Raw genomic sequence first — 22,044 nt, 5'->3', positions numbered from 1 at the left:
TGCGTTTTGTAATTAACATATTTAACAGGTTTTATTTCACTTTAATTAATACATAAAAACATAAAACATATTAGAGGAATTACTCATATTTTCTGAGTTCTTGCACACCCAGAGTCAGGAACTATGCTGGCAGGCACCGTGAAAGCTTTCCCTGTCAAATCAGTCATGGACTTTTAGAGATAGCTATGCATTAAGGTCCTGTGCTGGATCTGAACCCTGGCTACCAGAGGTGAAGAACATACAAGTCAAGTGAATTGCTTGCTGTGCAAACCACGGTGATGTTAAAAGATGAAAAGCTCCAGTTTAAGCTATTGTATAATAATGTGACAAGGAGAGAGAGATTAAGTTAATCCTTCAGTTTACAACAACAGTTGGATCAAGGGTGATGCAATTTTGTTCTGTTTATTTAAATACAGTAACATTCATAAAAGGAGGATTGGGTCTGATAAAAAGACAATCTACTGTTGCTTATCTCTTAAATAAAATTATAAAACCCACATAAGACATACTGTTAAATGTTGTATACAGTTTGTGAATGAAAACAGATAAGATATGATTGCTTCAACATTGGTTTGCCAATAACTAAAAAATCCTACTGTTAATTAAATCAATCAGTCACAGATGTAGGGAATAGAAAATACAACAGATATATATCTTCACATGCACTTTGTAACTGTGTGAACAAATCTATTATTAAACACAGTTAGTTACCGGTCCTGTAGGTTGCATTGTTGCTGCTGGCATATGAGGCGGCATCATCATTCCTGGCATCATTGGAGGCATCATGCCTGGCATCTATTAAAAAGGGCATAATGAAATATTCATCTGATGCACTCACTGCACTAATACTTTGTGACAAACTACAAAAATAGGCATTTTGTTGGCAATCAACTACCACTGTACCCTCACACACTTGGGAAATGTAATTGAAGTAAAGCCTACAGTTACATAAACTAGGTGCCTACTTGACTGACTAGAACAGTGAGTTTTTATTTTATATATTGTTTTACCTGTCCCATTGGTCCTCCCATAGGAGGCATCATTGGTGGCATCATACCAGGAGGCATTGGGGCCATGTTTGGAGGTCTCTGACCCATGGGTGGCATCCCCATTGGAGGAAAATGAGGTGGCATCCCAGGTGGTCCCATCTTAAAAAAAAAAAAAAAAAAAAAAAAAAAAAAACACACACACACACTTGTATATTTAATAATTTCTATACAGGCAGAAATAAAAACCACTTGTAACAACTTGCAAATGGTGGCACTTACTGAAGTTAGAACGCCAATATATTGCAACAAATTTATAAAAAGATATCTATGCAATAGTAGATTTTAAAAGTATGCTTATCAGAAATTTGGAAGAAACTTAGCTGGAGGAGAACTGCATAGGCCTAGGTATTATCGGTAATATGTAATGATGTCATCAAACAGCCTTTTAATATTGTTCCATATACTGTGTGTGTGTATAATATATATAATATATATATCAGAGATATCATAATAGTGCATACAGTAATACACCAGTGAGGCTTTACTTTGACTACAAAATGTATGCCATGGAATATGGGACTACTCAGTTTGCACACAGAATTATAAGTTTTGAAATTTTGAATGTTCAATTCTGAAGTGGAATTACCTTCTTTAATATGTACTTATTTCAAGTACATTGCTTGAATGTTCTTATTTCAGTTATTTTCAAGTTAAAATATTTTAATCTAAGTAATATGGTCGTATGGTTTGATAAACAAGGCAGAGGGACTCAGCTGCTTGCAACTTGAACTGTAATAAATAAACAAATAAATAAATCAATACAGAACTAAAACTGTTTAAGAGTGCCGATATAGCATTAACAAGAGCAACACGGAGAAAATTGGTTGATATCGTACTGTAATATGAGGCCCTCTTTGCCAACCTGGAACGGCGGAAACACAACATTTTTAAGATAACAATTGAGGAAAACAAACATCTTCAGTACTTTTATTGTGTTCAATTTACAAACACTTTTCCAATTCCCAATAAACTGAACGGTGGAATATAGGTTACAACAAAACATTTTCTCGATCAAATCACCGAGGATTTAAATCAAACAAGGCTTCATGAAATTAAAAAAAAAAAAGGTCTGGACTAATCAAAACATTTCGCATTACCGCGCAACTATGCCGCTCTTTCAACCTCCATTTTACACGTCAGCTAAAACGTTAAGCTTTTTGGAATATTCACTCGCTCGTCTAAAATCACTCTTACATAAAATGCACCATTTCATCATTGAAATGAAGGTAAAAAAAAACATTTAAAAACTACCCCCAAACTTTACTCACCATGTTGCCTGTGTATCAGTGACTATTTCTCCACCCCGCAACAAGCTACAATCCGATAGGCTCGGCTCATTCCCTCAGGGTTGAAAGGGTAAAGGTAAAAAGCAGCAAGTCGTTCGTTTTTCCATTGTATGGGTCAAACAGACTTTACAAAAAAAATAGATTGACTTGAATTGTAGCCTATTACAATAATGCATTGGAAGGCGGTTATGACAAGGGATTGGCTGGAATGTTTTAGGTTGTGGAACGGGCTGGTGTTACAGAGTGAAACTGTATTCAGAAGAAGCGGCGGCGTTTTGAAAACCGTGTTAGGAAGTAGCATTTTTGTTTCGTTTTGAATGTGTAGATTAATTGTATCCGTCTAGTTTATATAGATATACACACATTTTATTAGCGGCTGTAATTGTATTTGGTTAAACCGAGTTGTGTTGTTTTGATTTGAAACACAGTAAAGTACTTCTGGTGTAAATTATAAAGTGGGCGTTGTCTTTTTTTTTTTTTTTTTTTTTTTTTTTTTTTTTTTAAGTACAGCGTATGCTTGACATTGTTTTTGTTTGTTTGTTTTTAACCCGCAATCTACATTTAAATCCCAGTACTTGTCGGTTACGTAAGGTGGTAAAATGCCGAGAAGTGTACGCATTAGGACTACGAAAATAGCAACCGATTCATCCCCAGTTAGTTGGGACCCAGATATTAATATTATTCGAAACCTCGACGAAGATTTGGTGAGAGAAGACGATCCTGTTGATCGAAGTCATCAAGCAATTCCCAAGGCCAGAAGCGCAATTCTGCAAAGATCTGAAACACATCAGACGGGGAACATTGTGTCACATAACAGTGTACGTTCATCCACCAGCAAAACTAGCAAGAAGTGGTCAGCCAGACTATTTCCAATGCTTTGTTGCATTGTAATACTTTCCGTTGTTGCATTCCTTTTGGCATTCGTCTATGTCTTTTTAAAAGGTAAACTAACCAACATTAGTCCTAATATAAAAGCCAGTATATCTTCTTGCATAGTGGAAGGTGGAGACGCCGAATGGTGTACAGCAAAATTAAAACACCACCAACACTGTGAAAAAGCTATTTACACCACTCCTATCTTATTTACAGAATTATTAATCATTACGATATTATTTTTGTTTGTAATAACTGTTGGCAATTCCTGTGTTTTGGTTTTGCAGTAATAACTGTTAATAATGGAAGGCTCTTATGCTTAAAGTTAGATTTGGAGCTACGAATAGGAGGGTGTGTGGTCTATTGGTTAAAGAAAAGGTCTTGTAACTAGGAGGTCCTCGGTTCAAATCCCAGTTTACTCACTGACTCACTGTGTGACCCTGAGCAAGTTGCTTAACCTTGTGCTCCGTCTTTCGGATGAGACGTTGTAAGTGACTCTGCAGCTGATGCATACCTAGTCTCTGAGTCGCCTTGGATAAAGGCGTCTAAATAAACAAATAATACGAATGGTGTGTAATCATAGTATGTTTCTTGTGACCCATACCGTTTTTACACAACTGCCTTGTGTTTATGGACCTACATTCCACAGTGTTTAGCTGAATCCATAAACCACCCTTCAGTATTTTAACTTAATGTGTATTTATTTCTCACAAGACGCTTCTTGAATTACAAAGCTTTTTTTTTTTTTTTTAATATCTTACAGATTTGCGTTCGGAGAAAGAAAAAAATGAAGATGGTACGGAAATAAACATACTGGGTAATTCATAGGGGCCTATACTAAAACTGAAAATAAGTATGAAGCAGTATTATACTACAGTACTGCCTGTAATAGTTTGTTGGATATAATTTCTGGGCTAATACATAACATTTTTGATTATTCAAATTAGTATCTAAATATTCTATATTTATTTACTGAGGTACAGAAATATACAGTATATTCCATGCAGAACATATCTGAAGCAATTTCCAGGACTGAGTTGCAAATTATTACCTACCCTTAGGGTTACCATGTGGCTCCAGATTAACCGGATTTGTGAGACAGAACGGGATTTCAAATTTGCCCCTAAATTGAAATAAATGAAGGTGTAAATGAACCATCCTTAGCTACAATTAAGAATGGTGCTTAAATAACCCGCATGCGCGTCAAATAATTGTATTCAACTAAGAATGAATTGCAGCCAGTCGCTATTTTTTTCTGTTTGTTAAAATTCAATCGGCCATATTATTCTGCAAATACAATCGCATCATCATCTCGTTGCTCTATCGATAAATTAGCTATTCGTTCATTAAGATCTGATCAGAAGCAGCTGATCAGTGTGAATTGTTTGCTGCGCCCAAGCAATTCCACCACAGCAGGATTAATCTCAGCAAAGGTGGAGCTCATTTATACGTGAATTACTTTCAATTTAGGGGGAATTTTGAAATCCCGGTCTGTCTCAAAGCGTCCGGTTAATCTGGAGCCATACAATGTAAAAGGCTGTGACGTTTCAATTCTTTAAAACACGTTGCACTTCAAAAATAACAATTTGAATCTGAAAGTTTTCATTATTATTATTATTATTATTATTATTATTATTATTATTATTATTATTTATTTCTTAGCAGATGCCCTGATCCAGGGTGACTTAGAATTGTTACAAGATATCATATTATTTTTACATACAATTACATTATTTTTTTACATGTAATACAATATATGCAAGTTTGCTTAAAATTCCAAGTATATTGTAGGTTTTGTTTGCAATCATATCTACGTAATCATATTGTATCTACAGTCCAGCAATAGCCCTTAGGTCACTTTTCTTGCTTTCACCGTGTTGCACTTTTTTGTGCTGTTTTTCTGTGTGATAGATTTTTGTATACATATCTAATTTCATAATCTTCGCTTATCAGCATACTTTTTTTTTGTTTGTTTGTTTTTGCCTACTGCAACATTTGAGTAAAAGTTCCCATTGCTACATATTTTTCCAGGATTTTGGAGTTTGCTGGTTTTGTCCTTGAGTGCTGGGCTGACCTGTTGCAGTTTTTCCTGGACCTTGACTTACTTTGATTCATTTGAACCTGGAATGTTTCCCCCGACTCCTCTCTCTCCAGCACGCTTTAGGTATGTTATCAATGTTACTCTTCATCATTCTCTTTGCCCATTATTGTACTCCAGGTTTATTACTTTTTGAAATGGGAAATTATTACAGTATTTTGATTGAAATTAACATACGTATTAAACTTCCTGACGCATTTGTAGCGGACCTAGAATTTCATGACCACTATTCTTGGGCAGTCATTTAGGTGTACTGTGTTTATCCGTAAATACCTACTGCATTCAGAATTTTGCTTAGTTTTTAAAATACTGCATTCATAAGTATTCTCAAATTTAAATAAATAAAAACAAACACCTTTTATCTGCGCCGCAAACAAAAATATAAATAATAATAAATAAATATATAGGGGCGGGACACTCCGCCACAAGTGCCTTTGGAAGATTAAGCATGGTTCTGAAAGGGAAACTACCCTTATGCCTCAAGAGGAAAGTGGCAGCACGCATCTACCAATGCGTGCTGCCACTGCTAACTTACGGATGCGAAACCTGGACCCTCAGTGCAAAAATGACTCCAATTACAAATGACTTAACGGAGTATGGAAAGGTGCATGCTGGAAATAACAAGAAGAGACAGGAAAATATAGCAAGAACAGACCATCGCTGGACCAAGGGATCCCAAGAGATATAAAACGACCAAGAAGACGACCTCCAGGAAGATGGCAAGATGAAATTAGGAAACACGTCGGAGCAACATGGATGAGGGATGCAGCAGACAGGCTTTTGTGGAAGAATCTTGGTGATGCCTTAATCCAGCAGTGGATTGAGAAAGGTTGAAGAGGATGGTGATGATGATGATATATATATTATTGCAATATACAATACATGTATTTTAAAAAATAAAGATGAAATTAAAATCCAGAAGTTTCACAGTGCAAATGGTGTATTTATACAATGACAAAACCCTGCTGAAACTACACATTAAATTGATTTAATTTCCAAACAAAGGGAAACTATAATCATTTTTTATCTTTTAACATTATTACTGTGCACAATTTTGCAGAAAGAGGCTGACCATAATTGTTCTCTGGAAAATATTGAATTTATGCTGCATTATTAATATTAACCACTAGATGGCACTGCCGAATTTATGCTTATATTTATGAACATATAAAAAAATAACATGCACACCATCTTGTAATCTTGCACAATATAGACAGAGTGAGAAACTCAATTAAGTTAATTTTATTAAAATTTATCTAAGCCAGGAGTTTAAACAATCATGTCCCTGTTGAATAATTTGTACTTTATATATACTTTAGTGCATGAAAGCCCCATAAAATCTAAGACTGTTTTTTCATATGATGAGTTTTGAAACCCAGCACTGGACAGTGTGCAGGGTTCAGTTTTTAACTCTTAATGAATTGTACTGTACAACCAAACTGGACTGGCTGAAGGTTAAATACATTTGAAATGTATTCAGCTTTTGTTAGCAATTAAGCTTTTTAAATGTACATTAAGCTTTTAGGCAGGGTAACCTACCAGGACGGTTCAAGCCCAGGCCCTTCTTTACCACTATACCATCCCAATAACAGCAGAACTAGCTGCTGGTTATTATTGCATGTTTTATTGATATTATATTGTATGCAATACTGTAGTATTAAATGCATATATTTTATAGCTGCACTTAATAGTTGCTGGTGCTGTGTTCTTTATCAGTTCACATGTTACCTATCTGTTTTTTTTTTTTAAACTGCATCTATTGGCAATGGGCAATATCAAATAATTAACTTCTTTCCATTTTCCAAGTTGGAGTTCAGTTATTTGATGTATCTTACAAATATGCAGTACCATTAGAAAAAAAAAAAATTATTTATCGGCTACATTTAAACATGGCACCTGGTTTACTAATGTTATATTTTTACATTTATCTAGTCCAAAATGCCCTTGTTTTGTCGAGACACATTTCTGAACTAGATGTTTCCTTGTGTATAATTCTAAGTGGATAATGTAGAGTACGTGAAAAGTCAATATGTGTTTTATGAATCATTATTGACATTCAGAGCACAGAAACATGTTGTAATGTTCTGAAATTGACAATGAAGTCATTAGTGTCACATTTAATATAGTGAAGTTGCATAATAAGCCCATACTTGCATTCGGTTAAGTGCGTCAGCTGTTCCATTACCAAAACATATGGAAGCCCTAAAGTAACGATTTACATTTAAGAAAAGTGTTTTTAGCGCTTTAAAAACGTGGTCAATAAATTCAGTTTATTGTCCACAAATTGCAAATGCTGTAGTTAAAAATACAGGGCTGCCTCTTTATAACACTGTAGTCGTGCTATTTGTGTTCCATCTTGTAATAAATCTAATTCAGTAGTGCCTTGCTAAACCGGACATGTCTGGAGACATAATGACATAATCTCCGAAATAAAGAGGTGTTTATAGATCGCAATTTTATTTTAAGTGTGTAAATCATTGCACTTAAATAACATTAATGTGTAACATAAGTTTTTTTTTTTATATACTGTAGTTATTACTACAACCTTTTTGTATGCAGGTGGCATTATATGTTTTGTTCTATGAACAAGAAATCAATCAATGGTACTGCCTACAGCACAGGAATGTGCTGATGTTCAGGGGAGAGAATTGGAAATAAGCTGACACAAGATCTATACATACAGCTCTACTTGGCATCTTTGGAAATTAGTTTGTCTATCAAATGCACATGATTGGTAGTTCCTTTTTGTGTGTAGCTTTCATGATTGTTAGCATGTTGAATATTTTATGCTTGATTTAGGTATTTAAAACCATGCATTTTTTCTATTGTCTAAAGGCTTTGAGGTAATATACTGTGGCAGTCTGGCTCGCAGTGGTGAGGGTGATGACGTCACGGACCAGGAAGTAACTGAATCACAAACAGTGGATGGGCGGTTGAAGCTGAGTGCTGGTGCACTCAGCGTATTTAATAAACAAAACAAAAACAAAAGATTTAACAAAACACCAAACAAAAGGGCACGAGGGCCGAACGAATAAACAAACAAGTAAGTTTCGTGCTGGATACTCCAGCACGTTTTAGCAATTGTTTTCTTCCTCTCTCTCTCCCGTTCTCCACTCTCGAACACTCCACACCCCGAGTGCATAGTGCTGCTGGTTTATATACTCTGGCCGAGGGATTTAACTAGTTGGTAATTATCTTATTATCCCCCGGCCAGAGTCTGCACGCGTTTGGTAAGGATGCATGACTGTCAGCTAGTTAAATAATCAGTAGCTGATCAGCCATGCATCCTCACGAGGTTTTTAAATATAACAATAAAAGACGCGGCGCTTTTACCCGCGCCGCAAACAAAAATACAAATAATAATAAATAGGGGCGGGACACTCCGCCACACATGCCCCCCCTTGTGCGCAGCACACATGGCCTTTTCGGCCACCTCCCCCCTTAGTCCCCAAAGTCCCGGTTAGCAGTCCCGGCGCAGGAACAGGGGCAGCAGCGGACCAAAGGTGGCGGCCACGGTGGGATGTCCTCCTCCCACCCAAACAGCCGTAGCGTTCCAATGGCCCGCGCACCGGCCGGCTCCTCTGGCCAAAAAAATTTTGGGGGTGGTCTCCAGACCTGCCCCCCCTTCTTCATGGCCGACAGCTCCCCTCCGTGGGGCTCTGGCCACCCTTTCTCCTGCAGCGAAATTGCTGCGGGGGAAGCTGGTCTCCTGACCTCCCCCCCCTTCTTCATGGCTGGCAGCTGCCCTTCATGGGGCTCCAGCCACAGTATTTCCTGCCGCGAAAGTGCGGCTGGGGGAGCTGGTCTCCTGACCTCCCCCCTCCTCTTCACGGCCAGCAGTTCCCCTCCGTGGGGCTCTGACCACATGATCTCCGGCCGCGAAAGTGCGGCTGGGGGAGCTGGTCTCCTGACCTTCCCCTTCCTCTTCATGGCCAGCAGTTCCCCTCCGTGGGGCTCTGACCACCCAAACTCCTGCCGCGAAAGTGCGGCTGGGGGAGCTGGTCTCCTGACCTCCCCCCTCCTCTTCACGGCCAGCAGTTCCCCTCCGTGGGGCTCTGACCACACAGACTCCGGCCGCGAAAGTGCGGCTGGGGGAGCTGGTCTCCTGACCTCCCCCCCTTTCTTCATGGCCGGCAGCTCCCCTCCGTGGGGCTCCGACCACAGTGTAGTGACCCCAGGCGAAGCAGGATCCCTGGCGACCCCAGGCGACTGCAGCGGCAGCGGACCCTCGGGAGGTGAACTCGGGAGGGGAGCCCCTGGCCATGGAGGCGGCAGCGGGAGCTCCACTTCTCCCTCGTTCTCTGTAGCTGGTGGCTCTCCAGGTGATGCGGAGCAACAGGCAGCCCCAGGCGATGCGAAGCAGGCATCCCTGGGTGGTGCGAGGCAGGGCAGGAGCAGTCCTTCCCATGACGGTGGATGTGGAACCAGCAGGTATTCACCCTCTGCTGGTGGAGGTGGGAGGGGAAAGCAGTCCTCCCACGGCGGCTGAGACGGAACCAGCAGGTATTCACCCTCTGCTGGTGGAGCTGGGAGTGGCAAGCAGTCCTCCCACGGCGGCTGAGGCGGAACCAGCAGGTCTTCATCCTCTGCTGGTGGAGGTGGGAGGGGCAAGCAGTCCTCCCACGACGGTTGAGGCAGAACCAGCAGGCATTCATCCTCTGCTGGTGGAGGTGGGAGGGGCAAGCAGTCCTCCCACGACGGTTGAGGCAGAACCAGCAGGCATTCATCCTCTGCTGGTGGAGGTGGGAGGGGCAAGCAGTCCTCCCACGACGGTGGAGGCGGAACCAGCAGGCATTCACCCTCTGCTGGTGGAGGTGGGAGGGGCAAGCAGTCCTCCCACGGCGGTTGAGGCAGAACCAGCAGGCATTCACCCTCTGCTGGTGGAGGTGGGAGGGGCAAGCAGTCCTCCCACGACGGTGGAGGCGGAACCAGCAGGCATTCACCCTCTGCTGGTGGAGGTGGCGGAGGCAGAGGCAGCTCTTGCTGCTCTGCTCCTGGTGATGGTGGAGACAGAAGCAGCTCCTGCTGCTCTGCTCCTGGTGGTGGTGGAGGCAGAGGCGATGGGGCGGATGCTGGCCACTCAGAGGGAGGCTGTGGCGGTGCTGGCTCCCTCTGCTGTGGCGGCTGGGCTGGTGTGTGCCGTGCTCCCTTCAGCAGCATAAATAGAGGCTGCTGGGGAACACCAGCATCCTGCCCTTCTCCCCCCCAGAAAAATTCAGGGGGTTGAGCCTGTAACTCCTCCCCTTCTGGCTCTTGGGACTGCAGCTTGGGTCCTAGGGCTGTGGAAGCCCCGACTTCCCTCTCTTCGGGCCGTGGACACACCGACTCCTCCCTTTTGGGCTGTGGACGCACCGACTCCTCCCTTTTGGGCTGTGGATGCACCGACTCCCCCCTCTTGGGCTTAGGACGTTCGGGCTCCTCCCACTCAGGCGCAGGACGTTCGGGCTCCTCCCACTCAGGCGCAGGACGTTCGGGCTCCTCCCACTCAGGCGCAGGACGTGCGGGCTTCTTTGCCTTCTTAGCACCGCCCCTCCTTCCCTTCTTCGGGACCAGCAGTTCCACCTCCTGCCATGGAGGGGGTTGGTCGGGTGCTTTGTGCCCGACCTTGCCGACGGCAAAGCACCACTCCTCCCCTTTGAGGCAGGTGAGGCAGGTTTCCTGATCCACCTGCGGCGATGGTATGGCCTTCAGGTGGATCCACTCCTCCGCAGTCTCCACCTCACCTCGATCAAAGGCCTGCACAAAGAGGGGGTCTTCATATGGGCACACCTCAGGGAGGTGCCCATACTCCAGGCAGGCGAGGCACCATGTAGCCCCTCCTTCCTTCAACTCCCTCTGATGCGCATGCCACCTCTCCATATAGGCGTCCACTTCATCCATTTTTTTTTTTTTTTTTTTTTTTCAAACACAAAAAACACTATTTGAAAAAACGAACACGAAAAAAAACTTCCTTTGCTGTTCCTGGTCCGGCTGTTGGAGGCGTTGTTTATCCCACTTCTGACACCATATGTGGCAGTCTGGCTCGCAGTGGTGAGGGTGATGACGTCACGGACCAGGAAGTAACTGAATCACAAACAGTGGATGGGCGGTTGAAGCTGAGTGCTGGTGCACTCAGCGTATTTAATAAACAAAACAAAAACAAAAGATTTAACAAAACACCAAACAAAAGGGCACGAGGGCCGAACGAATAAACAAACAAGTAAGTTTCGTGCTGGATACTCCAGCACGTTTTAGCAATTGTTTTCTTCCTCTCTCTCTCCCGTTCTCCACTCTCGAACACTCCACACCCCGAGTGCATAGTGCTGCTGGTTTATATACTCTGGCCGAGGGATTTAACTAGTTGGTAATTATCTTATTATCCCCCGGCCAGAGTCTGCACGCGTTTGGTAAGGATGCATGACTGTCAGCTAGTTAAATAATCAGTAGCTGATCAGCCATGCATCCTCACGAGGTTTTTAAATATAACAATAAAAGACGCGGCGCTTTTACCCGCGCCGCAAACAAAAATACAAATAATAATAAATAGGGGCGGGACACTCCGCCACATATACTCTTTAAGAATTAATGGAGATGGTGGCTAAAAGTAACATTTTTCAATGGGAAATTGATGTCTGAAGTTGAAAGTATTTAAGTTGTGCATACAGCATATTTCTGGCATTTAATGCAGAATTGGAAGTTAGTGGAAAGTAGCTTTTGCTGACAGCTGTGATTTATGTATGATCAAGCCACTGCATGAAACTCTCACAGTAGTAAGTATAAGAGCTTATGTCAAGCCCATATGCCTTGGAACATGAGAGCAGCATTGGTACTTGTATTCTTAACTGCTACAATTCACTCCATGTTATACAACTAATCTGTCTGCTTTTCATGAGTAGTCCGCAGTATATTTGATGCTCAGCACTCATCCTTCATTATTTGGGTCCTAAATGCTAAGAATAGTTCACACAGTATATATATAAAAAATGGGGTTCAACAGTATGCCTGTTTTGAAAGAAATCATCTATAGGTTACTGAAGATGTTGGACAATACCAATATATAGTTAGACAAATGTATCAGTATGTACATTTATTTACACTTTTTTTTTTTTATAAAACTCAAAAGGCAAACTAAAAACTAGAAAGTAATGTATTAATGAATGAGTTTAGATGACTGTTCACTGTTGTAAAATAAATAAAGATTATTCCACACCCCTTGTGAAAGGGGTGTACTGGGTTTATGTTATTACTATATTTATGGTACTGTATGCGTTGCATACATATTTTATCTTTCAAACCATTCATCTGTTGTTATTGAACTTCATACTGGCATTTATTTACTGAAGTGAACTCAATCTAGGGCATCATGCCCTATTTATGCATGAGATCTGCCTCTGTTTGGTTGGGTGAGGAACACTTAATTTTGTGAGCTAATGAAGATTCTATTTTCAGAACCGCGTGCCTGATATCATGATACTTACAATTGTAATGCATTCATTCAGTATTATATATTATATCAATATTCCAATATTTCTTACTAAATATCTTGAGATTCATGAATATATAATTGTCTCCTCTTCAAAAAGAGTAACGATTTTAGTAAGCAAGCCCCATAACGAATCAGTGATAAGGAATGAAGTAACACAAACTCAAGTTAGACATGTAAAAAATGTGTATGCTTATGGTACAGTTTTTCTTGGAACATTTGCTTGTAAGGTTTGTTTAAAAACATCCAATGAGTTTATACTGTACATTGTGCAATACATTTGTATTCTTTACCAGATTGTATGATTACAGCAAAAAAGAAAAGAATAACAAATACATAAATAAGTAATGCTGTAGGGGGTTGGGACATCAAAGTGTAACCAGTGCTTGTGATTAATCAACCATGAATCCCAATTTTAGGTTATCTTTACTTGGCTGTTCACATAAATCAAAGAGGAACCATTCACATTAATGTACCATTTGGGAAATTATTTAAATGAGGTTCTAGTTTTATTTTTCCATTCAGAGTATATTAAAATCCACTGTCCATGCATGTCATTTTCAGTAAAAGATAATTAGTCATATTAAGACTATTCTTTTGCTAATACTGTTAATATGTATTGCACTATAATTACTGAACTCTACACATCACTCAGCAGTGTATAAATGACTACATTGGTTGTGTTCATTGCAAAGGGAATTATAGTTGGTTAACAAAGACTTATAATAGCAGTTTGTTCACAATAATACATAAAAACAAACATTAACCCTTCTAATAATAACTTCACATGTCTAAGAGATTATAATTACCAAAGCATGAACAGTAAATTAATGTAAATGTCTTCTAATAAAGGCTAACTGGCAAAGCTCCATCTCCCATGCAAATAGAATTAGCTATAAATGTATCTTTGTTGTGATTGAGCAGGAAACAATAACATTAGGGATGGAATGCAGTTCTGGTCAGAGTGATAGCTTATTGGTGAAGGTCAGGCTGAGTTCATTCCTTGCCCTCCTGGTTAGTATGCTGTTTTTCAGAACAAAATTCTTCAGAACAAAATTCAGCCAACGTACCCAGGAGGTATTAATTGAGCGTGACTGATTTATAGAGCGCTCAATCAGCCAATCACAGCAACCTACTGCTCACATTGGATACAGTCGGAAAGGATTAATGTCCTGGGTAGAGCACAGAATGTAGACCTATAAAATGATTTGACTTAATTCAGTGGAAAAATGCAAACTACTTATTTGATCAAAAATAAGATCTAATTTGTAGACACATTTGATTTTGCAGCGATTTAATGTTCTGCAGAAAATGACCTTTTTTTAACTATATATATATATATATATACTGTATGTGTGTGTGTGTGTGTGTATATATATATATATATATATATATATATATATATATATATATATATATATTGTGATATATCGCCCCCCACTCGGGTTCGTTGCCCCTTTATAAATTGACCCAGACACCGAAATTGGGGGTTCAGCGCTTCCGCGCACTTTTAATAATACAAACAGAAATACAAAACAAAACAAATACCTAGCTCCTTCGGAGCGCTAACTAAAACTCAGGAACACCTATACTATAAAGTGGGACGGCTAAGCCGTTTCCCCACAACACAAACACACAGTAACTCTTCACTTGCCGACTGCTTGGAAACAGAGCACACCTTCCTGCCTCCTTCTATACAGCAGCCGTGAGCAGACTGACTGCACCCCTTATATACCCTGCACCTGGTCCTAATTTAACAATAATTACCAGGTGTAGGGGATAATTAACAATTAATACAATGTGCATTCCGCACATGTTTTTTCTTCATGCAGGGAGGAATCAACCCCCTCCCTGCTGTGTTACACTTCCCCCCCCCCTTAAGTGCACAGCACTGATCGGCCATTCCAAGACCACATTCCCCCCCCCCCCCCCCCCTTTGAAGTCCGGTGCCCAGCGGAAAGGACCGGACCGGAAAAATGTACCAAATCAATACATGTGTAAGCAAAGTTAATTTTTGTATGTTACAATTGGAGTGTCCCTTTCACCGTTCTCTGTCTTATACATTTATACAGTGCCTTGCGAAAGTATTCGGCCCCCTTGAACTTTGCGACCTTTTGCCACATTTCAGGCTTCAAACATAAAGATATGAAACTGTAATTTTTTGTGAAGAATCAACAAGTGGGACACAATCATGAAGTGGAACGAAATTTATTGGATATTTCAAACTTTTTTAACAAATAAAAAACTGAAAAATTGGGCGTGCAAAATTATTCAGCCCCTTTACTTTCAGTGCAGCAAACTCTCTCCAGAAGTTCAGTGAGGATCTCTGAATGATCCAATGTTGACCTAAATGACTAATGATGATAAATAGAATCCACCTGTGTGTAATCAAGTCTCCGTATAAATGCACCTGCACTGTGATAGTCTCAGAGGTCCGTTTAAAGCGCAGAGAGCATCATGAAGAACAAGGAACACACCAGGCAGGTCCGAGATACTGTTGTGGAGAAGTTTAAAGCCGGATTTGGATACAAAAAGATTTCCCAAGCTTTAAACATCCCAAGGAGCACTGTGCAAGCGATAATATTGAAATGGAAGGAGTATCAGACCACTGCAAATCTACCAAGACCTGGCCGTCCCTCTAAACTTTCAGCTCATACAAGGAGAAGACTGATCAGAGATGCAGCCAAGAGGCCCATGATCACTCTGGATGAACTGCAGAGATCTACAGCTGAGGTGGGAGACTCTGTCCATAGGACAACAATCAGTCGTATACTGCACAAATCTGGCCTTTATGGAAGAGTGGCAAGAAGAAAGCCATTTCTTAAAGATATCCATAAAAAGTGTCGTTTACAGTTTGCCACAAGCCACCTGGGAGACGCACCAAACATGTGGAAGAAGGTGCTCTGGTCAGATGAAACCAAAATCGAACTTTTTGGCAACAATGCAAAACGTTATGTTTGGCGTAAAAGCAACACAGCTCATCACCCTGAACACACCATCCCCACTGTCAAACATGGTGGTGGCAGCATCATGGTTTGGGCCTGCTTTTCTTCAGCAGGGACAGGGAAGATGGTTAAAATTGATGGGAAGATGGATGGAGCCAAATACAGGACCATTCTGGAAGAAAACCTGATGGAGTCTGCAAAAGACCTGAGACTGGGACGGAGATTTGTCTTCCAACAAGACAATGATCCAAAACATAAAGCAAAATCTACAATGGAATGGTTCACAAATAAACATATCCAGGTGTTAGAATGGCCAAGTCAAAATCCAGACCTGAATCCAATCGAGAATCTGTGGAAAGAACTGAAAACTGCTGTTCACAAATGCTCTCCATCCAACCTCACTGAGCTCGAGCTGTTTTGCAAGGAGGAATGGGCAAAAATTTCAGTCTCTCGATGTGCAAAACTGATAGAGACATACCCCAAGCGACTTACAGCTGTAATCGCAGCAAAAGGTGGCGCTACAAAGTATTAACTTAAGGGGGCTGAATAATTTTGCACGCCCAATTTTTCAGTTTTTTATTTGTTAAAAAAGTTTGAATACCCAATAAATTTCGTTCCACTTCATGATTGTGTCCCACTTGTTGTTGATTCTTCACAAAAAATTACAGTTTCATATCTTTATGTTTGAAGCCTGAAATGTGGCAATAGGTCGCAAAGTTCAAGGGGGCCGAATACTTTCGCAAGGCACTGTAGTTAGTAATTAAAAACACAAGTGCACTAAAGCTTTTAGTCCAGCTGTAATATCCGATGGACTAAAGGGATGCTGCTAAAGCTTTTTGTGGATGTTCCTCCTCTTTAATCTAATATCTACTAATAGCCTGTGGAGAACCATGCATTTGTTAAGCTATGCAGTGGGTGCATGTCATGGTAACCGAGTTAACAAGGTGATGCTCTGCTTCAGTGTCTGCAATTAGTATCATTTTTGCTCCTGGAGTCCCATATGCACCTCTTTGTAAGCTTTTATTTAGAATTTTACTTGAGTGAGAAATTTTGTGGAGAATAAGAACAGTATGTTTTATTCTTCAGAGAGGTCATAACAAAGGTTGGAAAGTGTAGCCATGTTATTGGTACTTAATATATTTGCTTTCATAGTACACAGTAGGCAGTACGGAGCTCGTCCCTTCCGATGGGTGGGCTGGGTGTAGAGAAGCACATTCTTCAGACCCTGTCTCTCATGATCCCTTTAGCTGGGTGTAGAGAAGCACATTCTTCAGACCCTGTCTCTCGTGATCCCTTTAGCTGGGTGTAGAGAAGCACATTCTTCAGACCCTGTCTCTCATGATCCCTTTAGCTGGGTGTAGAGAAGCACATTCTTCAGACCCTGTCTCTCATGATCCCTTTAGCTGGGTGTAGAGAAGTACATTCTTCAGACCCTGTCTCTCATCATCCCTTTAGCTGGGTGTAGAGAAGCACATTCTTCAGACCCTGTCTCTCATGATCCCTTTAGCTGGGTGTAGAGAAGCACATTCTTCAGACCTGGTCTCTCATGATCCCTTTAGCTGGGTGTAGAGAAGCACATTCTTCAGACCTCGTCTCTCATCATCCCTTTAGCTGGGTGTAGAGAAGCATATTCTTTAGACCCTGTCTCTCATGATCCCTTTAGCTGGGTGTAGAGAAGCACATTCTTCAGACCTCGTCTCTCATGATCCCTTTAGCTGGGTGTAGAGAAGCACATTCTTCAGACCTCGTCTCTCATGATCCCTTCAGCTGTGTGAAAGGGTTATGATAGTAATATACCGGCATAGATGGCACAGTTTTGTGGGTCTTTTCAATAAATTGATACATATCTGAGATGGCTCAGTACCGGCATTTGTGTGTGAAAGTGGCTTAAGAATGCTGTAGATACTTACAGCATTTTATTGTGCTATACAAGTTGCGGCTGCTAAAATGTGTAACTATGGTAACAGCATTTTATTTAATCTTGATAGCAGCCGAGTTGACAGGTCCTATCCCTTAAAGAAAGACAGTGTGACTATATGAACAGCAGAGGTGTTCTCACCAGTTTATTTTGTCTCAGACTACATAGCTGTGTTCTGACCCTTTTGTATCTTAGATATGTATTTATTTACTTACAGTATACGCACTAAATATGACAATGTATATCTTGTTAGTGGAATCGTAAGGATTTGGTAAATGTGTTGTCAATAACATATTCTTATTATCTCTCTAGCTGTTTTTTGTCTTTTTTTTCATTGCGCAAATGTTTGCAATTATAGAAATTGGCATTGTCTGCTTTTTTATGACAAAGTCCTGACTGCAAGCAACTTTTAAACATATGTTTGTGCAAAATAATTGACTCACAAGTTTTAATGTTTTTAATTTATTTTGCTGTACTCAAATATGATTTAATATATTTCATAAAGCATGGTGTTTGTCTGACAAACTTTTGATTATACAAAACTGAATCCCATTGGTCAGTACATTTTGGTGTAAGAAGATCTGATGTTTGGGTGAATATGTTGGAGCTTGTTAATTAAATTAACATAGGCACACCTTCTGTTGGCAAGTCAACAAGCTGTTTTCAGGTAATTGCATAATTTCAACTTTTGTTTCTAGTCTTTTGTGTATTAACTCCTAGAATAAGCTGCCAGCATAGACAAGTTTCTATAGACAATTTGTCAATATCTTTGACTACATTTTAAAAAATGTCACCATGTTAATAAACCATTCAGATCTTTAGAAAAAGGTGCATGCTGAGTGGGGGTGTTCTCATTACTCATATTCATACTCTGGCAGGGGAAGAGGTCCATGCTCGTTACAAATAGTAGTTTGTGCTCAGACCTGGGCACACCCCTAGTAACAAGTAGGTTGGTCCATTTCAGATTTTATAAGGGTGTTGTCTAATGTTGACTTATAAACAGTACATTTTTATATACTTATCAAAATAGTTGCTTTGAATAATGGTTGCACAGCTGTAATGCGGATAAAAAAAGGCCCCCACATGCAGCTCAAGCTATCAAACTGATTATATGAAAGATATAGTTTCACTTGTAAATGAGTGGTGTCCTAATTGTAAATGTATCATGAAAGTGTTACGCTCAGAGTCAGATGGTGCTGTTCTGGCAAAATCGAGCACCCTGGCAAGAATTTACTGAGATAGTATTTACTGTCCTGCAAGGTTCAGTGTCTACAATATGCATGGCGCTCTGCCTAAACTGAAAGCAAGATTTAACGTATAATACAAATTGTTAACGTGTAATACAAATTGATAAAATCTGTCCGGCATTTTGTGTTTTAAAAGTAAATAGCCAACAAAACACGTACTCTTTATGCACTGCCTCTGAACTCTGCAACTCCTCTGCCGGTAACTTTTTTTTATTTGGCAACACATGATGTCAGATTACTCTACTGAAAACATCTATCAAACTAGTCTCAAGCTGTCGATTTCCCGTGTTCGATAAAGATGGAGCGGTCAAAACAAAGTTATGTGTCGAATACCTGTGAAATAAAAATAAAAAACATTTTAGTTTAAGAAGCAGGTACATTAATGTATTATTATTATTATTATTATTATTATTATTATTATTATTATTATTATTATTATTATTGCCACTTTTTACTCAGTTGTGCTCCCAATGAGTAGTTCTGAATGTTACCTAGCAACCTACTTGCCATGTCAGCGGGATGCACTTCTGTAGTCTTTGGTTTTTGTTGTGAAGGGAGTTCAAAAAGCTGCTTTATAAATATCAAAGAATTGACAGTTTTCTGAAGAAAAGTGTTGGAAACGGGAGTAATGAAGGGGAATCGAGTGACACTGCAGCAAAATAAGTGCTGACAACAATAACCCGATCAGCAGTAAAGAAGAAAAAAAAAACAAAACCTGAAAAGCTTGTGCTAAATGGCTTGCTTTGCATGGTTTCCTGGCAGATAGTTTTGATCGCTTAAATATTCTTAACACATCACTCCAAGGATGAGATATATTTGTCTTTTATCTCACTGCCAAAATCGAAAGCTGGATTAAGCAGCTGTCCTTGTGGTACGACCGTGTAAACCGTGGCAGTCTAGAAGCATTTGTAATTATAATTTTTTTTTTTTTTTTACTGTTGACTGTAAAAAAATATTGCATAGTCATTTTTATTGCCAGAACTAGGGGGTCACACTATGAGTACAGTGGTTTCAATTATAATTTTTTTTTTTTTTAAACTAAGATGTTTTAGTTCAGTAGTTTGTTTATCTGTGGTCATTTCAAGCAACGGAAAAAAAAATCTTGTCTTTTACGTACTTGCTTTTAAAATGGATTCATAACATTAATTCATAAGTGTCCCCGGTAGTGGATTGAGATTAACTATGACGGAGATACTATCGACAATGTGATACAATCGTGATGCAATTAAAGAGGATTTGTGCTGTTAATCTGCCTCTTTTTATGTTTGGTAAACGAATGTCAATGCATGACAAAGACTAAATATATGTGGAAAGGGTAAGTATTTAAAGGGTATTTAGTTTGACGGTGTAATTACGGTTAAACGGTTAACCGATAGAAATCAAATCGTTTAAACAGATTTTTATTATTAAACAATATTTACATCCCTAATATGCACCGTTTAAACTAGTCTGAGAAAGTTGCAAGTTAATGTTTTTCTCCTATCCCATCTTTTGGTCAAAGTGAGACAGATGCACCTTTGCGTAATCTTGACCTTCTTGTCTGTGTCCAATTCTGGACATAGACAAGAAGCAGGTCCCTTCCCCCTTCAAGAAAGCTGAAGGGGGGGGGGGAGCAGGGAGTGGTCAGTCACCCTTGACAAGACAAAGGAACTTTGGTCGAACTGTCAATCACGAGTTGTGGGCAAGGCCAAAGAGTGGCCCAGAGACAAACCAACCAGTGTTTAGGCACGTTTAAACACCACCCATGAATTCAACGATCCAATCAAGATGGGTCAGGGTTTAATTCAAAAGACTAGGAAAAGCAAGAAGTAGTGGTCTGAAGTCGTGTTCTGAAGTGGCGGTAGAATCAGGTCCGAAAAATGGCTAAAATCATGTTCTGAGAAGACTAATAGGAGGCTGAAATCAGCTCTGAAGAGGGTGCTGCTCTCTGCTCTGCAAGAGGCTGAACCAGGAAAGTGGGTCTTAGTTTTTATTTCGCTGCTTGAAACCAACCACGAAACAAACTGACGCAAGATCCAGCAGCTGTGCCTCTGGAAGGTCTGTGTGGTCCAGTGGTTAAAGAAAAGGGCTTGTAACCAGGAGGTTCCCGGTTCAAATCCCACCTCAGCCACTGACTCATTGTGTGACCCTGAGCAAGTCACTTAAGCTCCTTGTGCTCCGTCTTTCGGGTGAGACGTAATTGTAAGTGACTCTGCAGCTGATGCATAGTTCACACACCCTAGTCTGTGTAAGTCGCCTTGGATAAAGGCGTCTGCTAAATAAACAAATAATAATAATAAAAGGTCCTGTACCCTGTACAACCGAATTGCAACAAGAACCCTTTTACAAGCTACATAACTTCTCAATTGCAACGCATTCTTTGAACTGTGAGTTACGTCTGATCAGCGGAACTATTTCTGGTTGGAAGCCTTCTGACAAGTCAAAGATAATGTTGCAAGACTATTAGACTTATTAAAACATTTGGAGTGTGCAATAAATGTATTTTGTTTGTTGAAATGTGTAATTCAAAGGAGTTGCCTAATAAGTCCAGAGAATTTGATCATTGCCCAATTTCTGAGTTAATTTGAATATAGAATCAATTGAAGTTGATAACATATTGTCAGACTGGTAGATCATGTCTAAACTAAATTAACACAGTAAGACTAATTTGATAAATCAGTTATGGTAGCGAATGTTGTATTCCATTCTGAATGGGAAGTTAAAATAATTCTTGTGCATTTTGATATGAAACATGATTGATTAAAACGAAAAACGAGTATTGAAAATACTAAAGCAAAGACCACTTTGTGTGATTAACCATAATTAATATTAGTATCTTCGCCATGTATTCTAATAATGTCTAAGTTAAGGTCAAGTACCACATGGTAGAGCCTTCAGAGGGCACTATCGCTATTTGTTTCTTGTTCTTATTTTCGGTATGTGTAATGTATTTTCTTTTTTTCAGGAAGTTAACTGGCCATTCCTTTCACATTGGCTACAGCATGGCAATACTAAATGGAATAATGGCGGCACTGACAGTAATTTGGTGTCTTATTTGAACATGGTCTGCACCGACTAACCTACTTTCTTTGAAACCAGGAATCTACAGCAATCACTTGTCTAGACATGCTGTATAATCTTGTCCGAGTTTGACCTATGGAAATGTGCTATTAAACTCACTGTTAAA

General features: G+C 40.0%; 2 protein-coding genes across 9 annotated transcripts in view; one reads left to right on the top strand and one right to left on the bottom strand.

The window, feature by feature from the left end:
* Positions 1-4,311, bottom strand: part of LOC117426905 (pre-mRNA-processing factor 40 homolog A) — a 27,635-nt gene extending 23,324 nt beyond the window's left edge. For 5 of the 7 annotated variants that reach the window (XM_059033803.1, XM_059033806.1, XM_059033808.1 and 2 more), the window contains exons 1-3: positions 4,264-4,311; positions 1,011-1,148; positions 712-795 (exon numbers count right to left, since the gene is read on the bottom strand). In XM_059033803.1, coding sequence (XP_058889786.1) covers positions 712-795; positions 1,011-1,148; positions 4,264-4,278 — 237 coding nt within the window. In that variant the 5' untranslated portion in view covers positions 4,279-4,311. Of the gene's footprint in view, positions 1-711; positions 796-1,010; positions 1,149-1,635; positions 1,779-2,146; positions 2,295-2,317; positions 2,406-4,263 lie in introns of those variants that run through there. The other 2 variants (XM_059033805.1, XM_034045107.3) reach the window with 2 other exon arrangements.
* LOC117426499 (ADP-ribosylation factor-like protein 6-interacting protein 6) lies at positions 2,561-22,044 on the top strand. 2 transcript variants are annotated; one of them, XM_034044139.3, is made up of 4 exons: positions 2,561-3,277; positions 3,972-4,004; positions 5,240-5,372; positions 21,823-22,044. In XM_034044139.3, exons 1-4 carry the CDS (start codon positions 2,935-2,937, stop codon positions 21,914-21,916), a joined length of 603 nt encoding a protein of 200 aa, XP_033900030.3. In that variant the 5' UTR covers positions 2,561-2,934; the 3' UTR covers positions 21,917-22,044. The 2 variants fall into 2 exon arrangements, with proteins under 2 accessions (XP_033900030.3, XP_033900029.3); XM_034044138.3 differs by having other exon boundaries at positions 2,565-3,277; positions 3,972-4,025.

The sequence above is a fragment of the Acipenser ruthenus genome, chromosome 11, assembly GCF_902713425.1.
Source record: "Acipenser ruthenus chromosome 11, fAciRut3.2 maternal haplotype, whole genome shotgun sequence".
Lineage (NCBI taxonomy): Eukaryota > Metazoa > Chordata > Actinopteri > Acipenseriformes > Acipenseridae > Acipenser > Acipenser ruthenus.
This window is presented reverse-complemented; position numbering and strand designations above follow the sequence as displayed.

Bases quoted from the DNA above. Each gene is read 5' to 3' on its own strand.
- LOC117426499 (XM_034044138.3), top strand. From the start codon at position 2,935: ATGCCGAGAAGTGTACGCATTAGGACTACGAAAATAGCAACCGATTCA. The intron at 3,278-3,971 runs GTAAACTAACCA...AATATCTTACAG, and splicing joins CGTCTATGTCTTTTTAAAAG to ATTTGCGTTCGGAGAAAGAA. The intron at 4,026-5,239 runs GTAATTCATAGG...ATATTTTTCCAG, and splicing joins TACGGAAATAAACATACTGG to GATTTTGGAGTTTGCTGGTT.